General features: G+C 41.3%; 1 protein-coding gene across 2 annotated transcripts in view; it reads right to left on the bottom strand.

Annotated features, from left to right (window-relative positions):
• Nucleotides 1–19,190, bottom strand: part of ANTXR2 (anthrax toxin receptor 2) — a 126,080-nt gene that overhangs the window by 62,178 nt on the left and 44,712 nt on the right. Inside the window, exons 10-11 of one of the 2 annotated variants that reach the window (XM_009279313.2) lie at nt 7,558–7,636; nt 3,750–3,845 (exon numbers count right to left, since the gene is read on the bottom strand). In XM_009279313.2, the coding sequence (XP_009277588.1) occupies nt 3,750–3,845; nt 7,558–7,636 (175 nt within the window). The remainder of the gene's footprint in view (nt 1–3,749; nt 3,846–7,557; nt 7,637–19,190) is intronic. The other variant, XM_009279315.2, reaches the window with a different exon arrangement.

Genomic DNA, 19,190 nt, shown 5'->3' with positions numbered 1-19,190 from the left:
GTACACGGACCTCGTAGCAAGGAGCGCTGCCAAGACTGAGTCCTAGCAAGGATGAAGTGGAATGTCTCAACCACCTGAAGCTCACCACTCTGCCTGCAGGTGGAGGGGATCACGCGCTCGTGTGGCTCCGGACGCTCATTCTGTTCTGTCCGCGATACCTTTTGCCTCTCTTTCTTCCATTTGATTCTGAAGCATGGGATGCTTACAAGGTTTGAGGGCTGCTGCTTTCTTCCTTGCTCCTGTTCTTTGTCCCATGAAACCAGACACCCCACTCTGCCAGGCAAGCGGAGGAGGGGAAGAGGAGGTCCTGCCTGGCCCTAATATGCTGCCTCTCTTGTCAAGGACACTGGCACCAAAGCCCAAAACTACATAGCCAGAAGTGGCAATAACATGCAATGTGAGAACCTCAGGTGCAGGAGAGAGGGAAAAGAATGGAGGCACAGTATAATGATCTGAGGAAATGGACATCTAAACAAAAAGAAAGGAAGAGTCAGTATTTCGTAATAGGTTCAATGCAACAGTGTGTGGTTTTGGAACTCAATATTGTTGTAGCAATGAGTCCTAAAATTACCTTTTCTTTTTAAAGAAACAAATAATAGCCATGAGAGGTGGGAGGAAACAACAGAGGGCACTAACATTTAAAGTGAAATGGTTTTATTGCTCCCATAGAAGTCAAGCTGCTTCTTGGTAATAACTTACCAATCTACAGCTCAAGACTTCCCTAGAAATAGCCAATTACTCCTGTACCAAACACTATATGCAGAAAAGATGCTCAGGGTAAGTTACTATCCCTCAAAGTAAACATCAGGGAGGAACAGACTTAAGCACAAAGCAAAAGGGACATTTTCTCACAGCTCAGCGCAGCTCTTTGTGGAGATGTAGCTCCACACAGGAGATAAGCCCAGACAGAACCCTGCCTTAATGCCACGGTGCATCTTTGGCACCCAAGGTAGTATCTTTGCCCTACAATTCGTTATAAAGGGCATCTGTTTCAGTTAATTGGGTCCTAGTTTAGCTATCCCTCCACAGCTCTGCATGATGTGTTGATGTACACTTGTAATGTAAACTGAACTCCTTTCGCTTACAACAGGCATAGGCTGGTGCCGCTAATATTTTAATGTATTATACTGGCATAACTACCAAAAGGGCTGGAAATTAATACTATAGAACTATACATTTGACTTTTTTTTAATGTAGGACTTTGACATTAAAAAAATCCAGAAAGCACCTTACTGATTGTCATTACAGAGTAATCACTGGAAAGAGAATTCCTGCTCTCAAGAGACTGAGATACTGCAATCACTCTTTACTGTAATGAAAGGAAAATGCATGGTATATGAAGTTTTACTATACCATGGGAACTGACCACTGACCAAAGTGAAGAGTATTTTGATTTTTTTCACTAGGTTGTACATGTGTAAACCTGAAGCTGAAAAAAAAAACATCCACTTGGCAAACGATTAAAACTGCATGCGCAACTGAATATGATGTGATCGACTGCACTTCCAACTGTAAAAGACTGATTCTGGGCTAACATAAATTAGAGACGCATGGATTATGTTCTGACAGTCATATTCAGCTAGTGACAAAACCCAGAGTTTTAGTGAGCTAACTCGTTCTGAGATCTCTGACAAACTAAAGGAACATTACGTTTCCTGATATCAGTCGACTCACAAGGATGACTCCTCTGACAAACTAAAGGAACATTACGTTTCATATCAGTCGACTCACAAGGAAGTGTGTTTGTCTTGGGGAAAAAAAAAAAGAAAAACTTGAGAAGTCAGGAAAAGGACAAAAGAAAAGCAGCTGCTTTCAGAAAAGCAGCTCGAGAAAGGATATGATCCCTCTCAACAACGATGAATGAGTAGTGAAACAACTCACTCCGAAGTATGTCTGTAATGAGCTGACAGGAGACACTGCAAAAAAGTTACTTGGCTTCAATTAAGGATTTAAATTGTATTTTACATGTGTATTTTTAAAATAACTAGACTTTGAAACATGAAATGTTTGCTTTTCTACCAGCATAAGTCTGCTGCAATATTATTTCCTTCGTGTCCTCCATCTCCCTCTCACCCTGCCCCAGATGACAGATCTATGTGAAATGGCTAGCTGTAGCGGCTTTCCACAGACAGAAAGTGTAGAAAGTAAGAAGTGTGAAGATGGTCTACGAATCAAGGTTAACCAATAATTTTAAAATAAGAAAATAGGAAGCTTTCTTCTTACTGATTTCAAATTTTCCTTTTCCACAGGAAGGCTCATGATATAAAATGAAGTTGAAGTAAAACGACTAACAACCTCCCTAGATTTCTGATGGGACTGTACTGGGGAGAAAGAGACAGAAGAGAGTCTTTTTATTAGAGAAGAACTCATAGTTCTTGCCTCAGAAACCCCAGACCGTGAGGATGCAGATTGGGGCTGAGGACATCTTGCCCTAGGATAGCCTGGGGCCTGACGGACTACACCAAAGCTTTTGATTATCAGCGTGGTCAGGCGAGAGGCCAGTTCCTCTGCTGCCCCAGGTTCCACAAGCTCAAGACAAGATGTTGTGGTTTAACCCCAGTTGGCAACCTAGCACCACAGAGCCGCTCGCTCACCCTCCCCGCCGAGTGGGATGGGGGAGAGAATTGGAAGAGCAACGTAAGAAAACTCATGGGTTGAGAAAAGGACAGTTTCTTCATCATCATCATCATCATAAATTGTAATGAAAAGGAAAACAACAAGAGAGAGAAAGAGAGGAACAAAAGCCAGGAAAAATAAGTGATGCAACCGCTCACCAGCTGCCGACCGACACCCAGCCAGTTCCCGAGCAGCGATTGCCACGCTCTGGCCAACTCCCCCCCGTTATATACTGAGCATGACATCACATGGTATGGAATACCCCTTTGGCCAGTTTGGGTCAGCTGTCCTGGCTGTGCCCCCTCCCAGCTTCTTGTGCACCTGGCAGAGCATGGGAAGCTGAAAAGTCCTTGACTTAGTATAAGCACTGCTCAGCAACAACTAAAACATCAGTGTGTTATCACATTATTCTTATGCTAAATCCAAAACACAGCACTGTACCAGCTACTAGGAAGAAAATTAATTCTATCCCAGCCAAAACCAGGACACAAGACAAGGAATACAGTAACAGCCTGGAAGCAATCTCTACTTCCCAAGTCCTCAGTGCTGTCGTCAAACCGGATGAATAATAGACTTCACCAATTTAAAAACCCCAACATGCAAGGAGATGGAAGGAGTTAGTGAAACAGCATTGCTGACTGCTGCTAGAAGGATAAAGAGTGCACTCAGATGAAGAGAGATGCAATGTGTGCAAGGGATTATTAAGACAATAAGGGATTTCCAACTTGAGAGCCCATAATGGACTAGAAATACCAATTTTAGCGACAGTACATTTAAAATGATCCTTGATTGCAGGATAACATCTGCATACCATTATGGCCAACAACTTTCAAATAATAGAGAAAAAGCTTTTATCAAAGATTTCACAGAATGCTGATGCTGGTTCATGTGTGTGCAGGTCTCAGAAAGCCAGAAGCACTGCTAAGAGTGCAGTCCACAGTGCTGAAGCTGGTCTCTTCTTCAGTTTATTGCGTATCACTAATGAAAGAAAACTCCCCCAACGGATGGCTTATGTCACATGTAGCTCTCCTGTTACTTCACCTATTTCCTCTGGTATCTGTGTTTCCCAACATGGTGCGAGTTATAATCATGAGTCACACATTCAGTGACTTTTTCTAATAGTCTTTACTCACCACTTTGCAGCAGAGGGGCCAGAACCACCAGAGCAGACCGAGTGCCACTAACAGTAACAGCACAAGAACAGCAATAAGCGCTGCTACTCCGCTAGACTGCGAAGAAAGCAGAAAGACAGCGTCAGTGGATGTTGCAAATAACTGCTGCCTGGTTTTCCCACTCACCCCAAAACAGCTTCCTACTGACTGATACAAATCCCAAACAAATTGTTCCCACTTGTCAGATCCTGTTCTTGCCTACGAGAAATTCCTCACAAAGGATCAAGAAGGGCGTCTTTGCCAAATTTGTATTTGGCACAAGTTCGGTGACACCCTCCGTTGTAAGTCTCCTCAGTTCCACGAGTTACACAGAGGTAAACTAGGATGCTTCAACAGGAGCTGCGTATCACAATGAATGATGTATCAACACTAAAAAGAGGGAGGAGGTGGTAAGATGCTATTCATGTTTCTCATTCCCTACATATTCTGGGGCCTGCAAGTCTCAGGTATTCTAAGGGACTGAACACAGTGTGCTGAACCCAGCAGTACTGATGGACATATTAAATTGAAAATGACAAAACTCTGAAAACTACTTTTTCTGCCTACCTGTAAACCTAAGTTCAAATTAAGTCATTCCGTCATGGGTAACAGGCCCAACGTGCCCCAGTGCAAGCCAGGATTATTTCTGCTGAAGTTAGTGGATTCATTTTGATGTAGAAATGATATCCTTGACATAAGAATGAGGCCCAACTTGAAGAAAAGAAAGGGTACATTGACTGCTAAGAAATGAGCTGTTAGACACAAACAGGGAAAGTCTCCTCCTAAGTCTGTGGATGAGAGGCGCCCTTCTCTTCTCATGAGGACACATGTCTGTATGGATTGGCGGTGGGTGCAATTTTAGGGCATCTCTACAAACAATACATAGATAAGGCTTTTATGCTTATCACCCACACATCTGGGACATTCACACTGTACAGACTATAGCACACTAAATCCCTGTAGCAGTGCTATTTGAACCTGCAGCCACCATCCTAAGAAATTCTGAACGAGCGTTACTGCTTCCAGCAATACTGCTTTTAATGAAGAAATGAGCAGCCCCTCTCCCGCCACCTGAAACCCACATCCTGTAGGTGCTTTTATTCTTACGCTTGGTGTTCTGTGCTGCTGTGCTGGTTTAAAGCAACACTGAGAAAAAAGCAGCAGTGACCTTATGAAAATAGAAGTTATTCAGACTTCAGCTGGGGAAAAAAGAAAGGAGGGCCACCCAGGGAATCACTAAGGCTGGAGTACAGCGTGAGTGATTCTGTCAAAGTGAGAAAAGTACTGGAGATACACCATTGCAAATGGAAGGTGAAACAGAGCTTTATTCCAAGTCAATGTAGGTGCCGTGAGGCATACGCATTTACGAGAAACAGGTACGATGCATGCCTTGGTCCCTAGATGCAACATATTTTTTGTTTGTTTTCAGTGCAGCAATGCGTGTTTGCTAGGGGAAGCTGTAACTTGTAACTCATATACCAACTAGCCATCAGCTGCTCAGCTATCAGAATTAGTGGAACAATTCTAGCAGTGACCCATTTCTTGCAGTTGCCCATCTGCTACTATGGAAACAGCAGTTCTCCGTGTATGGAGCCGTCTTTGCTGCAACATGTATGAAAGGAAAAAAAAGAAAAAAAAAAAAGAAAAAAAACCCAGGATGATCAGAAGTACAACAGTTTTTCCTGTCAATGCACATCTGTACTCATTCTGTTTCCTGCTAGTGAAAACTTTTGACCACAGAGAAGCACTGTTAGAGTGCAGCAGAGGGAAGACAGCCGTACCCAGCAATTTGGTATGATCTGCTTTGCATCAATGCTTTGTTTTTACCTCTCTGTTCAATCTTAGCAATTTTTAAGGGGGCATGGGGACAGACTTAACATGTGCTGCTTTCTCTGAAAGGACTAAGATAAAAAGAAAAGCAGTCTACTGTTAGTCTCCAGCATTGTCCTGTGACTGTACTGTGCTTACGTTATCATGCCGAGAGGCTGCTTCAGCATGCTTTGGTGTACGATTGAAATGCTTCCGAATGATAGAGGCCCTTACACAGAGAAACGTGATTTGGGTAGTGTGTGTTTCTTCAGCTCTCAATTCATTCAGGCTTTCTTTTTGAAACTGAAGGGCTGAACTGAGATGACTCCCATTTCTACAGTTACCCAAGTATTTAGTTTTTTAATGAATGTAAGAAAAATGGCATTTTTTCTCTTTTAGGTTAATTACCTACGAGTGATGAAAATACTGTTGGAAAAATACATGATGATAAGCAGAAGGTACCGTTCTGTATGCTTCTATGCCTGACAGAAAAGCTGCACTGAAGTCACACTTTAAATGAGACAAATTTAAGGAAACACGGTATCTATGCGTAGCACGTTTTCAAAACCTCCATCCCTACAAAGAGGTCTTGTGTCTAACTGCAAAAATTTTAACTGTCCTGCCTATGCAATACAAAAGACAGAAGACAGAAGAAGTTAATGGAGAGCAGAAATGTGAGATTAGAAATTTTATATATTATGTTAGAAGTCACTGACTGCGTAAGTACGTGGTTTATCCTAGAAGCCCTTTAGCTCTTTTCTATAAGCCTATGATAAAAACAGAGCAGGATGTTCACGCCACCTTAACCTTAGGCTTAAATCAGGTACTCCAGCCTGTGCTTTGACAAAGACTGTCTCCCCTGATTAACAGAGTTAAGAGCCTACACTCCTTGTTCAGGGACCAATGTTAGGTATCTAGAGTTACGTAGCGTTAGTATCCTCCTGTAGGATTATAACCACCTTCCATACCCAGGCTGAAGGCCTAAGGTTCTGCCTACTCAGCTTCAGCCTGCTCCCACTGATCCTACTCCGTGGAACTGTGCTGGAATGGGACCCCAGGTGACTCTGTCACACCTGGCTCTTACGACATGATTATATTTATAGTGAGCAAGTCTCTGATGGCACGGAAGCTTCCCAATACTTTGAAAGCCACAGATGCACACTGTGCTGCAAGTAATTTGTTGTAATATATTTAGCAAAATACAATTCACAAGCTATAGAAAAATATAAGGCCCGCACAGACAAGGAATGCACAGATACTGCTTGGATCTCAGGGCAGAGCCAGCTGAGGTAGCCTGGGAGAATTCCAGGGCTTTCCCTCTACATATAGTTCTGCATATGGTCTAAATCAGCAGCCCCTGAAGCAGCTAGCAAAACAGATGCAGCAGCAATGAAAGGAGAAACCCTTATAACAGAGCCTGTGTCAGAAAGCAAAGGTAAATCTCCAAGCCTGCCACATAAGAGATGGCTTTCGTGTGTTATTAGGAAGTCTCAGGTGATACATAGAGCAATACTTCACTTATGCGGAATCCTGTAAAAAAAGATCTTCCTAAAATAAAGCTGTTTGGCACCTTAATGGGAAGAATTAAGGGAATTGTTTTATATAACTGCAGAAAAAAATCTTGTCTGTAACCTGCCCCACACACTTCATCAGGGAATTCAAAACAGCTGAAAACTTTGGTGCGCGTAGCGGTGTTATAAAACAGATTCTAAGCGTGTCTCAAAATACAGAGAAAGCGACTTAGGACATATGTATGTGTATGCACCTGCATATTAAGAAATCATGTATCATTAAATTAGGTATATTCTGTACGTGTCCGCACAGGTGTATTTTTTAGTTAGGTGGATTGGTGCATTCTAAACATCTAATGGGACTTGCCATGCGTTGAGGTTCTCTGCACTGAGAGGTCATGCAGTGGTAAAACCAAAAGAGAAACTGGATTTCAGGATTTTACATTGAATGATGTTAGCCATTTACTTACACACTCTGAAGCGGTGATTGTTAATGAGCTGGACATGAAAGATTGCCCTTCATTCAAACTCACCAAAACTTCCAGAGTTCTGGAAAGAGAAAAAAAAAAAATCAGCAGCCATAAAACAGTCAATAAAAGCGCATACGTGCTACGGAGGCACTTGTACGTGCAGACTCTGTTCAACAGAGAAAGTGTTCCAAGAGAGGAAGATGGGAGTGGGGGCCTCTGAGCTGCACTCGACATCAGAAGTGACCTCACAGAAATCACAAAACTAACGTGATTACTTTGTGTTACCATTTCTAGAAACCTCTGATGACTTTTAAGTGATCAAGATATTTTAGCTGCTACAGGGTTGGACCTTGTGGCTTTCAGAAACCAATCTTTGGTCATTTCAGAGTGAGCTTTCTTTTCCTCAATTTATGCTGCTTAAAATGAACAATACGGTCTCCCGCGGGTACTGTGTTGATTACTCTTTGGAAATCAGTTTAGTCTTCTCGATAGAGAGCTCTCCCTTCTCTATTACGTGTAGCATAAAATACTCCAAAAAGTTTTACGTAAAATGAATTGAAGTTCAACTGTAAAAATAACATTGTTTTGTCTGTTCCATAAACATTTCTTTAGTCATATGCAGACATTATGGATAAAAGTGTCGGATAATTATAAATGGTCAAGACTTTCTATAAATAGTACATAAACACTGCATACAAATAGTATGTGTTTTACATTTTACAAATTAACCCTAGAAGAAAACAACACATGGTGAATGTTAAACATAAGAAGACTCTTCAGCTTCTCTGGCTTGGATTCCCAAGATTCAGACAGTTTATATTATGCATAGATGTAATTAAATAAAAATATAGATATCCATGAACTAAAATGATTCATCATTTATACCATTCTTATATGTCATGAATTCTTATTCTGGCACAAATGCTTTAGTCAATATGGAGTTCAAAGCTATTTTAACTAATTTGGCTAATTTATTTTTCAGTTTTAGTAAAAATGAAGTAAGTTGCTTCCGCTAAACTAATTTTTAAATGATCTGTGTTATGAATAATTGATCTTACAGAAAGAATAACTCTAATTTACTTCTAATTATTACTGGAATAAGTGAATCAGAACAGGTAAAAATAAAAAATTAATTCAATTCCCTTCCAACGCACTAAATAAAGCAAACTATACCAAAACTTTTGTTAGTGATGAATTTTTTAAATGTGATGCTTTTAATTATTTTTTTTTATTTTCAATGTTTTGCTTTGCCACTTTAATGAGAAATGCTGTGGGAAATTTCAGCATGACAATTCTGCTCGAGTTTGACTGGCAAAACAATCCTATTGACTGCAGCGTGAGGGGATTTCACGCCGTGCCTTTTCTTGATCAGAGAAGGTCTTACATAGACGCTGTGCTGTAGAAACACAGCCCAGATCCTGACAGGTGTCCCTGAAGAAATTTGTGTGGTTTAACTCTTAAACCTTTTGGAGAGTTGCGCATCATAAACATACCACACGAAGCGTTTTTCTGTCCAAGTCACTGACCTACAGCCCAGTTACATTAACGTGACTCTTTCCGGTGTCCTGGGATCACATCCTTTTGCACCCTGGTCATACCACTGCATTAACTATGACTGTATAGGTGTAACTGAATCATAGAATCATAAAATATCTCAAGTTGGAAGGGAATAACTGAATTCAGTCTAAATACTGAAGAGTTGCGCATCATAAACATACCACACGAAGCGTTTTTCTGTCCAAGTCACTGACCTACAGCCCAGTTACATTAACGTGACTCTTTCCGGTGTCCTGGGATCACATCCTTTTGCACCCTGGTCATACCACTGCATTAACTATGACTGTATAGGTGTAACTGAATCATAGAATCATAAAATATCTCAAGTTGGAAGGGAATAACTGAATTCAGTCCATAAATACTGAAGAATCCACAGCGCACACAAGTATTTTTGGATGGCAACTTTTCAGTGAAGCACAAATTCAAAGAGGAAAGATTTATTCTGTTAAATGTTTCGTTTTCCCCAATTAGCCCTGTCTTTTTAAAGCATGACTTAGAGAAACAAGCCACAGGCTCTGCACCAAGTTTTGAACTTGGTTATGCCCAAGAAAGGGCATTCACTGAGGTCACGTTTCCTGAACATAAAAGCTATTCAGCCTTTCTACTTTTTCTGAACTTTCCTAAGTAACGGTGGGTGCCTTCGCACTGACCGATGCCATAATGGGGATTATATTGATTGGTTCAAAGCCTGCTAGCACGGTAAGAACCCTTCCAACTGCTCTAAATCCAAATGTAGTACACAAAGTAATTTTGATTTTTAAATTAACGTACCATGTTCTTTAAGAACCTAAATCCTTATATATCTCCTGCATTGACTTGATTTCTGATAATTTTTAACTGTGTCTAAATACACTGTAGGTTTTCCTCGGCTCTTTTATCTTTGTTTGGAACCGTTTCTGTAGTCTGTTGTTGGGCAAAACTCCCACGGAGATAAAAAATAATTCTGCCTATGCATTAGTGAAGAACTGCTGGACTTGGCCAGTAACATCTGAGTACAGTTGCTGCCAGCTACCGGGGTTGAATTTCCAAAACGCTTTCAGATGCTCGCTTTTTCCCCATTTCTTTTTTTTTTTTTTAAAAAGTGAATGTGAATCCTCCATTTCCTATGCGTTTTTTTCTGCTGTCCAATCAATTCCCTTTGCTGCCTGGCAATATCATCCTTCCTCCTGACCCGTGTGTGCTCTTGTCAGTCAGGAATATTTTCTACCATCATTTCACAATGTTTTTTATCCTCTGGCAGGTTGTTGATGTGCGTGACGTGCTACTACCAGTCCCAAACCTACATGGTTGAAAAGGAAGATGCATTGGTGGCCGACTACCATTGCCAGCACTAGCAGGCACTATCTGAAATGTCATCTACTCGGGCTCGCATGTTTTTCAGTTGAGCAAGTAGGAAATAAAACACATTTGAAACTTCAGAAGAGAAGCAAAGTACTGTTGAGGCATGTTCTCGCTATGCTAGCAGTACTTCTAAGTGCTACTCATGTTTAATTTCATTTTCCTGTACAAGAAAGCCTACACAAAAAAAATGCTAAGTCCACTAAAGTGATAATATAAATTATTTCATACAGATCTTCATAAAAGTAGGCTTCCACATATCCCTTAGACCTTTAGGAAACAAATTACTTCTTTTGCAGCAATGCTTCCTATACTCAACAACCTCCAGGCTGCCCCCCGACACCCTGCCAGGTTTGTCAGCAAAAATCTAGGTGCGCATCGTGACTTATCCTGAAGGTGGACATTTTAACTCACTAAAATACTGCATTTCACACAAACTGTTTCAGTGTGTGAGACGGCGTGTCTTAGGAATTCCTGGACCTGTGACTTGTGTGTTGGGCTTTCTTGGCTTCCCTAGAAAAAGTCCAGCTTTCAAGACCTAACAGTCGATCCTGTTAAATTTCTCGCTCTGTTTCTCTCTTATGCATTAAAGCTTGAAGCAAAAGTCACCCTTTTTTCTTCTACCTTCCCTGTGTCGTGCAGCAAACTACATACTCTGGCTGCGATATGCATTATTTTCTTAAAATCATGGCGACGGTTCTCTCTTGCCTTCGTATGGAACATCTGTATTAGTCTTTTTCTAGCAGTGTTCTGTAGCTACCACAGTTAACGCTATTTGCCACTGTGAGCTTGATGAGTCTTGGCTGAAACAGGCAAAATTTGTCTAATTTAGCTATTAAGAAATGAAGCTGTATTTTCAGATGGTCTTTGCTAGCAAATTGAGCAAAACAGGAACCTGAAAGACATTTGGATAAAACAGTCCAGAAGAACATCTTAACCCATACTAAAGAAAAGGATCGTTGCCCAGGTATCTTGTGGATCTTGAAATTTCCTCGAACTCACTATGTTGTATGAAAAATTTTGTATAATAGCTAAGATTTCTAAGTGGACTAATGCCCATGTTTACACCTTACTGTTTGCAAGACAGAGCTGGCCTCCGTTTGTGTCCACTGGCAAGCTCCACTCAAACAGGGATTCCCTCATGGATTGAGAGGTGGTAATGTTACCACTTACTGTCTTCTACTAGAAAAGGCAGCTTTAAATTCCAGCCCCACCAAAAAACGCGTGCTTGGCTGTACAGGCCTGAGAGCTGCGTTCCAGCTCTATTCACTTATCTAAATATTTTACCTGGGATTTAGGAGAAAAACAGTGAGTAGGGATGTCTGTAATCCGTTCTCTTGCACGACTTGCCCGAGTCCCAGAGGGGTGGTGTGCTGAGCGGGCAGGGTCACGGGGACACAACTCCGGCATTTTAAGCTCTCTTTTCTTAGCTTCAGAACACAGCCACATTCAGGCACCAGATAAATGACAAATAAATAATTCCTATTAGAGTGCGTGAGTTGGTGGAAACAGATCCTCAAAAGTGGCACAAAAAGCTCAGTGCGGCAAAAACACCCAGGAAGAAACTTGCCATTAACTGAACAGAAGCGTACCACAAAGTCTGCTCAGGCCAATTACCGAAGGCCAGTTATTACAAACCGTTACTAAAATGGGGAGCTTACACGTATTTTTAGGAGGTGCCACTGAGCAAGCTCCTGTCACCCTCTGGGACTGAACTCTGCTGCCAGTGAGGTCTACAGATCTGATCCTCATTAAGCAACACCTCTGTGCACCGTTCTGGCAATATAGAAGGCCCAGAAAAGGCCACCAATAACACACGTGTCTAAATGAGGACCGGGCCCACAGCTCATTGACTCCCACGGACTGCGGTAAGAGCAGGTTTCGAGTCCCTGGTGCCACGTGTCACCTCGCTACTGTCAAGCTTTGCATTCCCCCAACCTTTAGCTGTCAGACAGTCTGACAAATATCCCAAGGAACAGGCTCACTGAACACATCAGCTATCAGCGCAGATACGATGCAGTAGGAACAACCGGTTTCCCTATCAACTTCCATTCTGATACACAGCTGCAGGGATGAGCCATTTGAGATTTTTCATAGGAGTTGATCATACTCGCTCGGTTCTAGAAGCCACAGAGTGAACTCGTACAGATAATTATCTCATCTTCAAAAGGGTGAGCCTGTCAACATACAAAATCACTTCTTTCCTGAAATTGTCATGTGTGTAGGGTATAAGAAGCGCGTTTTTTCATTTCTTTAGCATCCACCTGTTTGATGGGCTACGTGTATTTCTGATTCATATAAACACCACCCCTTCAAATCTGGAGTTCCAAAAACTAGGTGCCCTATTTCTTCTACTCACTCATTCACAAACATCCAAGAGAAAGACATATACATAAATACATCTAATGTTCACTGGTAACTGTCCACATGTGTGAGTCTTTTAGCTGAGCACTCTGCATAAACTGCTAGTATTTTGAAAGTGAAATGACATTCAGCAATGATTCTATTTTTTCGCGTACCTTCATTTCCCACTGGTGATTGTCAGTATTCTGTGAGTGTCAGGTTCCTTCAGTAAAGCTCAAATCACCTAAGAGCTGAACCAGCCTATGTCACCATATAACATTTCTAAATCTTTGGGTCTCTGCTTGATACTTTTTTCTGTAGACTGGAGGAATACAATTTAAAGGGTTATGAGACTGCAGTGATTTTTCATGACAGGCTTAGCTCACGAGGGAAGGAGCAGCACAGATTTTGGTCAGCTGGTCATAAGACCATACCTTCAGTCTCCCTGGTGGAGGTGATCAGAAACGCCTAAAAAATGTCTCCACAGGCTCTAAATACCTGGTTTTTATAAGTCTGTATGGCCAGATCTCCCAGCAATTATTTATGTGATTTACGTGACTACACCCATAGTATCTTAATTGCTTTCCAAAGATTCAAGGAAAATTGCGTCTCCTTCTGCTGAGGTATGTACAGAGAGTGAGACAATAGAAGAGAACATGTTGGTGTCCCACGCTAGCATCGAAATAAAGACCATGCTGGCATGTGAGGCCCATGTTTGAACCCTCGCTGTGCTCGATTCACTGTGCATCTGGTCACACCCAAACAGCACAGCTATGCACGCGAGGGCAGGCTGTCCCTGAAGTAAAACAGACATTTTGACACAACCGTATTTTTGCAAGGAAAGGTTAGATTGATACTAGTTTCGTACCAGCACAGAACAAAACCGAGCATTGAGCTCTTGACAGCTGCTGCATAACAGAGTATCTCCTCAGGTCAACCCTGAATAAAACCCACCAAGAATCAGGAAGTGTAAATGTTGATGCTGCTGTAACAGCCCAGGAAGAGATCCTCCAATGTCCAGCTCAAACCTCACCTCTGCTGTGTGACACATTCTGTGTGAGTCACGGTGTGGATTTTTACATCTGTCACAGGAAAGGGAAGCAGACCCTGAGGATAACAATCAGAGGTTCTACTAATCGAGGCTCGCTCATGCTGTGCACAAATACCCAGGCCTTCTTGCAGTTATACCCAAGAACACAAGGAGTCAACCAGCTTCTGTATGTCTAGCTTGAAAAACACGGCTGCGGGAACAAGCCTCCAGGGAAAGGCAAGTGCAGCCCTTCACACTGTTCCTCAAAAATGCAGCAGTCCCCAAATCCAGCATCTTTTTAAGGTTTTTAGCCAGCATGCTCATTCCTATCTTCTGATCACTTCTGGCACAGCACTGGAGTAAAGCGGAATCAAAGAGACGGCAAACTTGAGCTAATAAGCCTGTGTAATTAACATGCTGTGCAGATACTCACAAAGTCTATTGCTTTTTAAGTACCACAGGTCTAATGTGCAATTTTTCCAGTGGTCCATACTTTTAAAGCTATTTCACTGTAATAGGAAAAACTGTGGGTTTTATTTACAGTTCATAGCCCTTGCTCAATATGGAAGGGATTTTCCTATATTTCATCTGTGAAGTATTGCTTTTTGGTTGGGAATCAATCCTGGAAAACTTAGTCTGAAAAGAACTTTTAAAAAACGTCCTTATTCATGACCAAAGTTAACTACAAGACTCTAGCAACTTTAACCTGTGTCAGTCATGGCCCGCTGGCCGTTCTAATAAATAATTTACCAAAAAATGTAACTTGAGAAAACCCAACAATTGCAATTCTTTCTTTCCTTTATGTCCACTGCTGTTTTATTGTTACAGAAGAGGAACGTGGCCCACTGCCATATGTCACCACAGGTCTGGTCTAAAGAATTTCATACCCTGTGAAATACAGCTGACATTTCAATCCACAGTAACCTATTTGCAAAGTATTCATTTGCTCCTTACTTTATGAGTATCCAATAAAAGACTGCCATTTTATGACCCATTAAAAAAGATGAAAAAAAATTAAATAAAATTGTGAAAGACATTTGCTGGAAGTAATAAATAATTTACCTCCAATTTTCACGCACTGAAAATTAAACTGGCAACTGCTCAAGAAGTTATTAAAATTATGGTGACAAAGGTATTTTAGAATCAAGTGCCAGCATTAAAATAGCTAAAATGCTGTACATAGTAGGAAGGAAAAAATAGATCTATATATTTAAAAGGGTGCTTTCCCTTAAAAAAACCCCCTACCGCCATTAATTAATATATAGCTTTATTACACAGTTAATATTGGTAAGCCAGTAGTAAGTAAGAGCGCATGTGTCTCTGTGTGTGCGCGCGCGCGTGTGTGTTCTAAATATATCTATACATACATACACATCTGTGTGTGTGTTTGCATACAGATATATGTGTATGTATACAGAAATCACACACTGGACAATCAGTAACAGTGGTGGGAGAAGGGTTTGGTGGAAGTACCGATTTAAGTATAATTTTTTGCATGCCTATCACTTTACCCCCATGTAATTTACCATCCCCTACACAACAGTCTGGCAGCATAAAGGGGTGCCCCTGTGACCATACTTTATTTTTATGGTGACCTGAAGGATGGGGAAACTGGAACACTGTGACTGACAATGAGATGTTCAGGTTTTTTTAAGACAGATATATTCGCCACTGTTCACAGCTGGAGCAAATACAAGGTGTCATTCAGTGCAATTATTTTGTGTTCTAGAGTTTGAAGGAAAAGCTCCATTGCCAAACAATACTGACCTCACCTCAGGAGGCAGACTGAAATTTTTAGTGCCAGGTGAGGCAGCCTCTGTCACGCCACCCCTCATTTTCTGCCTGAAAGTTGAAAAGCAGGGGTAGTGGCATACACAAAGCGACAATTAATGCTCAGCTATAAGGGTAGGGGAGACAGCTGTAGGACTCTGAGCGATAGGTGATGGTGTCTCAGCGGGGTCAGCTCTAATCTCGCTGTATGGACACAGAGGTTTCATTTGACCAACTTGAGTTTGAAATCGTTGGCCATTATTTGCTGGGGATACAACTCATATTTACCCACACATTCTCACCAACCAAAGCACAGAGTAGCCTTCCCCCTGTTCCGGTTAACAAACACTCCAGGACCACAAATCTGATTCTGTGCATCTAGGGACACATCCCTGCAGCGAGAGGAGGCAACACAAAGCCATGGAGGAAGGTATTTCAAGTCCATGCTTCCGGTTTTGTTGCTCTTCCCGGATCAAAAATCCCAGCTGCATAAGGACACAGCCAGTTCCCTTGGAGCAGGGTTACAAACCTTGCCTGCCAAACGTTCAGTGCAGTTCCACTGTGCCAAGGGTCATCTATGCCTGGGAAGCGTAGGAAACAGTTTACGCGAGTCAATGGGAATTGTACTGGGGACAGTTAATAATCTGTAGTTACAATAAATGGTCAGAGTTGTTTTCCTCCCACCAACCACACAGGCATAAAAAGGAATATTTAAGTATATTCCTGAGGATAGCAAGACCTGCACTCTATACAAATCATTACGGGGTTTTGGTAAAGAAGTAGTACAAACTGTTCCCCCCCCGCCCCTTTCTTGGTGTAGCTTAGCACTGACATAAATTCAAATTATAGTTCTCTTAGGATCCCCTCTTGTTACCCCAGAATTATCTAGCTTTCTCAGCAGAGTGTTCAATATACTGTCTATTTGGGTTTAGCTTTCCATGGGAAACAGACAGAGGTGCAGAGAGACGTAAGTATTTCACTGCGGGGAAGTGCTAGTGAATTTGAAAGAACTGGAAGGCAGCAATGAATTAGCTCTGATCTCATGGAATCATGGGAACCTGCAGTAACAGGGTATGAAATGTCATTATTATGTTAAATTAGTCTATTAATTCAGCTCAGGATACTATGTCCACTGCATAATATTAAGCACTTAGTTCTGCTCACGCACTCTTTCTTAATGCTCTGGGAACACTGTGTGCCCTATTGAGGAACGTGAAAGACTGCATTAGAAATTACTACTGATCTTAACATCAGATCCATATGTCTTAGGAGCCAGTTAGCCTATACAATTCATTGAGGATGTTTCCATCTGTGAATAGTTCCCATTATAATCTAATTGTGTCAAACTAAATGTATTTCTAAAATATTTTCAGAAGTTAATACTTATAACAGACATTAAGCCTAATCCAGCCATATTTCTGGTTTCCCCCTACCTGAGTTTATTTCTCTAGCTATTTTGGAAGGGGGAGATTGTACCATGTGAGTAACCGGTGATTGGTAAGCATACTCCTTTTTTCTTTTTGTTGGAACAAAATGCTTGCATAGGAAAAAAAAAAGCTTAAGTACTGGTGCTGAAAATAAATGCTGAGTCTTAGTGACTTTGCAAAGAAAAGAATTAGTCCAGGTGGGAGAGGATCTGATTCACGTCAACTCTCTTTACCCATTGCTACTGGGGAAGAACAGCTGTTTCCATTGAAGGATAATGTTAATATCAAATCAATGGGCCTAATTAGCCATGAGTACATCTATGATGGAGAAGTATTCCAGCCACCTGAGCACAGAGGCTCTGGAATGAGAACAACAGGTGAAAACAACCTGATTTGGAGATGGCATACTACCAATTTGTGAGCACAAGAAACTCACGTGGGTGACGAGGGCAGCAGGAAGTGAAAAGGGGGCAAGCACTCCTCACTTCCTTCCTCTTTTTTTTTTTTGTGATGGCTGTTGTTCCATGCCCTGTGTTAGAGATCTTCTCAGCTACTGCCTGCAGGGAAGACAGAAAGGCTGACAAGCCAAGGGAAGCCCGGTGTTTGTCATGATGGCTGGTACCTCCTTTTGCAACAGCGGACTGCCTGTTCTTCTTCATTGAGCGCTTCCTAAGGTACAGCTGTACAACTGGTTACTGAGAGGTAACTAGTCATGTGGGTTGATTGTGCTTTTGCCTTTTTATAGTGATGACTGGTATTATCTGGAATGTGAAGCATCTAAGTCAACAAGCTACCTCTTAACTGAGAAATCCTATTAAATCCTAACTTCAATTGCTCCCCTTTTCTCTGGCAGAGGTGTTCTTCAAGCAATATGTAGTCACAATGTAGTTTATAGACTGAGGAAGAGACTTTGAAAACAGGTCCTTAAACCTACACTTGAATATATAAACAAGTTGCCTAACTTTCAAGTGGCTAAGTAGTCATCGCAAGCGTTGCCCCTTATATTAACGAGTAATTTAGTTCTGTGGCCAAATTAGTATCTCGCTTTAATTGTCATAAAGGTTGTGATAAGGCTATTTAGTTAATACCACAAAAAGAAGGTAAATGTAACTTCTTAGTTGGAAAGAGAACAGAAAATGCTCAATGCACTCCATTAAATACTAATCCTTTCTTAAATGACTCTGAAAGATACACAAGTCAAATCTGCAGCTTGCATACAACTTCCCTTCTTCAGCACTTCTTCTTGACACTCGCAACATGTTTCCCAAAATTTTACCTTTCTCTGCCAAGGAGGAAAAAGTGACAAAGTAAAAATAATTATAGTAATTCTAGCCATAGCTGTAGAAAACAACAGTAATTGTCTCCTTGAGCTGGTTTTCAGCTACTCGCTTCTCTGTCACAAGAAAACTGGGACTAAGTTACACACAACTTGTCTCAACACTCCTTAAGGCAGACAAACGAACGTTCTACTCAAATTAATAAACTTGATGGAGTTATGGGCTCGTCTGTATAAACAGGTCATCTTGCATGCTTATCTACACGCTCTGCAAATCACATGCTTTTGTGTATTTGAGTATTTGCATGCAGCTTATGTGGGGGATATACCTGGTGTGACTTGTGAAGAGCGTCATTTAAATATGTGTTTAGACTTAATTTGTAATAACACATTGAGAATTTCTTAGCTTATCTACTTTGTATTTTTTTTCCATCTGGTAAAAGGAATGCAGAAAGGCAAAGGCTAATTTTAACTTAAAATTGTTATTCAGTTACTAAATAACACAGCATTGAAAGGTCGCAATGTAGGATGAGCACAGCAGTGATTTTCAGTTCTTAAATATGCGCATTGTAGGCAGTGTGACTGTTGGATGGAAATTGTGTGCGTGAGAGGTATTATAGTGGCTGCGGTGGTCTGTTATGCCAACACTGAGCTAATAAGATATGAAAATTGGTGCTGGGTTAGGCCTAAATATTAGCTTATTGCCTGCTTGTTTTTTTTAATGCTTGCAGTGTTAAAAGGAAGTACAACTGTGTAATCTTAACAATAAGTTAATGACGCTTTTTGTGTGGGAATGTAAATCTGCTTATCATTCACGCCCAGCCCCCACATGCACACATTTCCAAACGCATTCATATGCCTCCTTTGAGAGAACTAATGATACTGTATCACT

This window comes from Aptenodytes forsteri, unplaced genomic scaffold (genome assembly GCF_000699145.1).
Source record: "Aptenodytes forsteri isolate BGI_AS27 unplaced genomic scaffold, ASM69914v1 Scaffold467, whole genome shotgun sequence".
In the NCBI taxonomy this organism is placed as follows: Eukaryota; Metazoa; Chordata; class Aves; order Sphenisciformes; family Spheniscidae; genus Aptenodytes; species Aptenodytes forsteri.
Note: the sequence above shows the minus strand (reverse complement) of the source record. Positions and strands in the feature narration are given on the sequence as shown.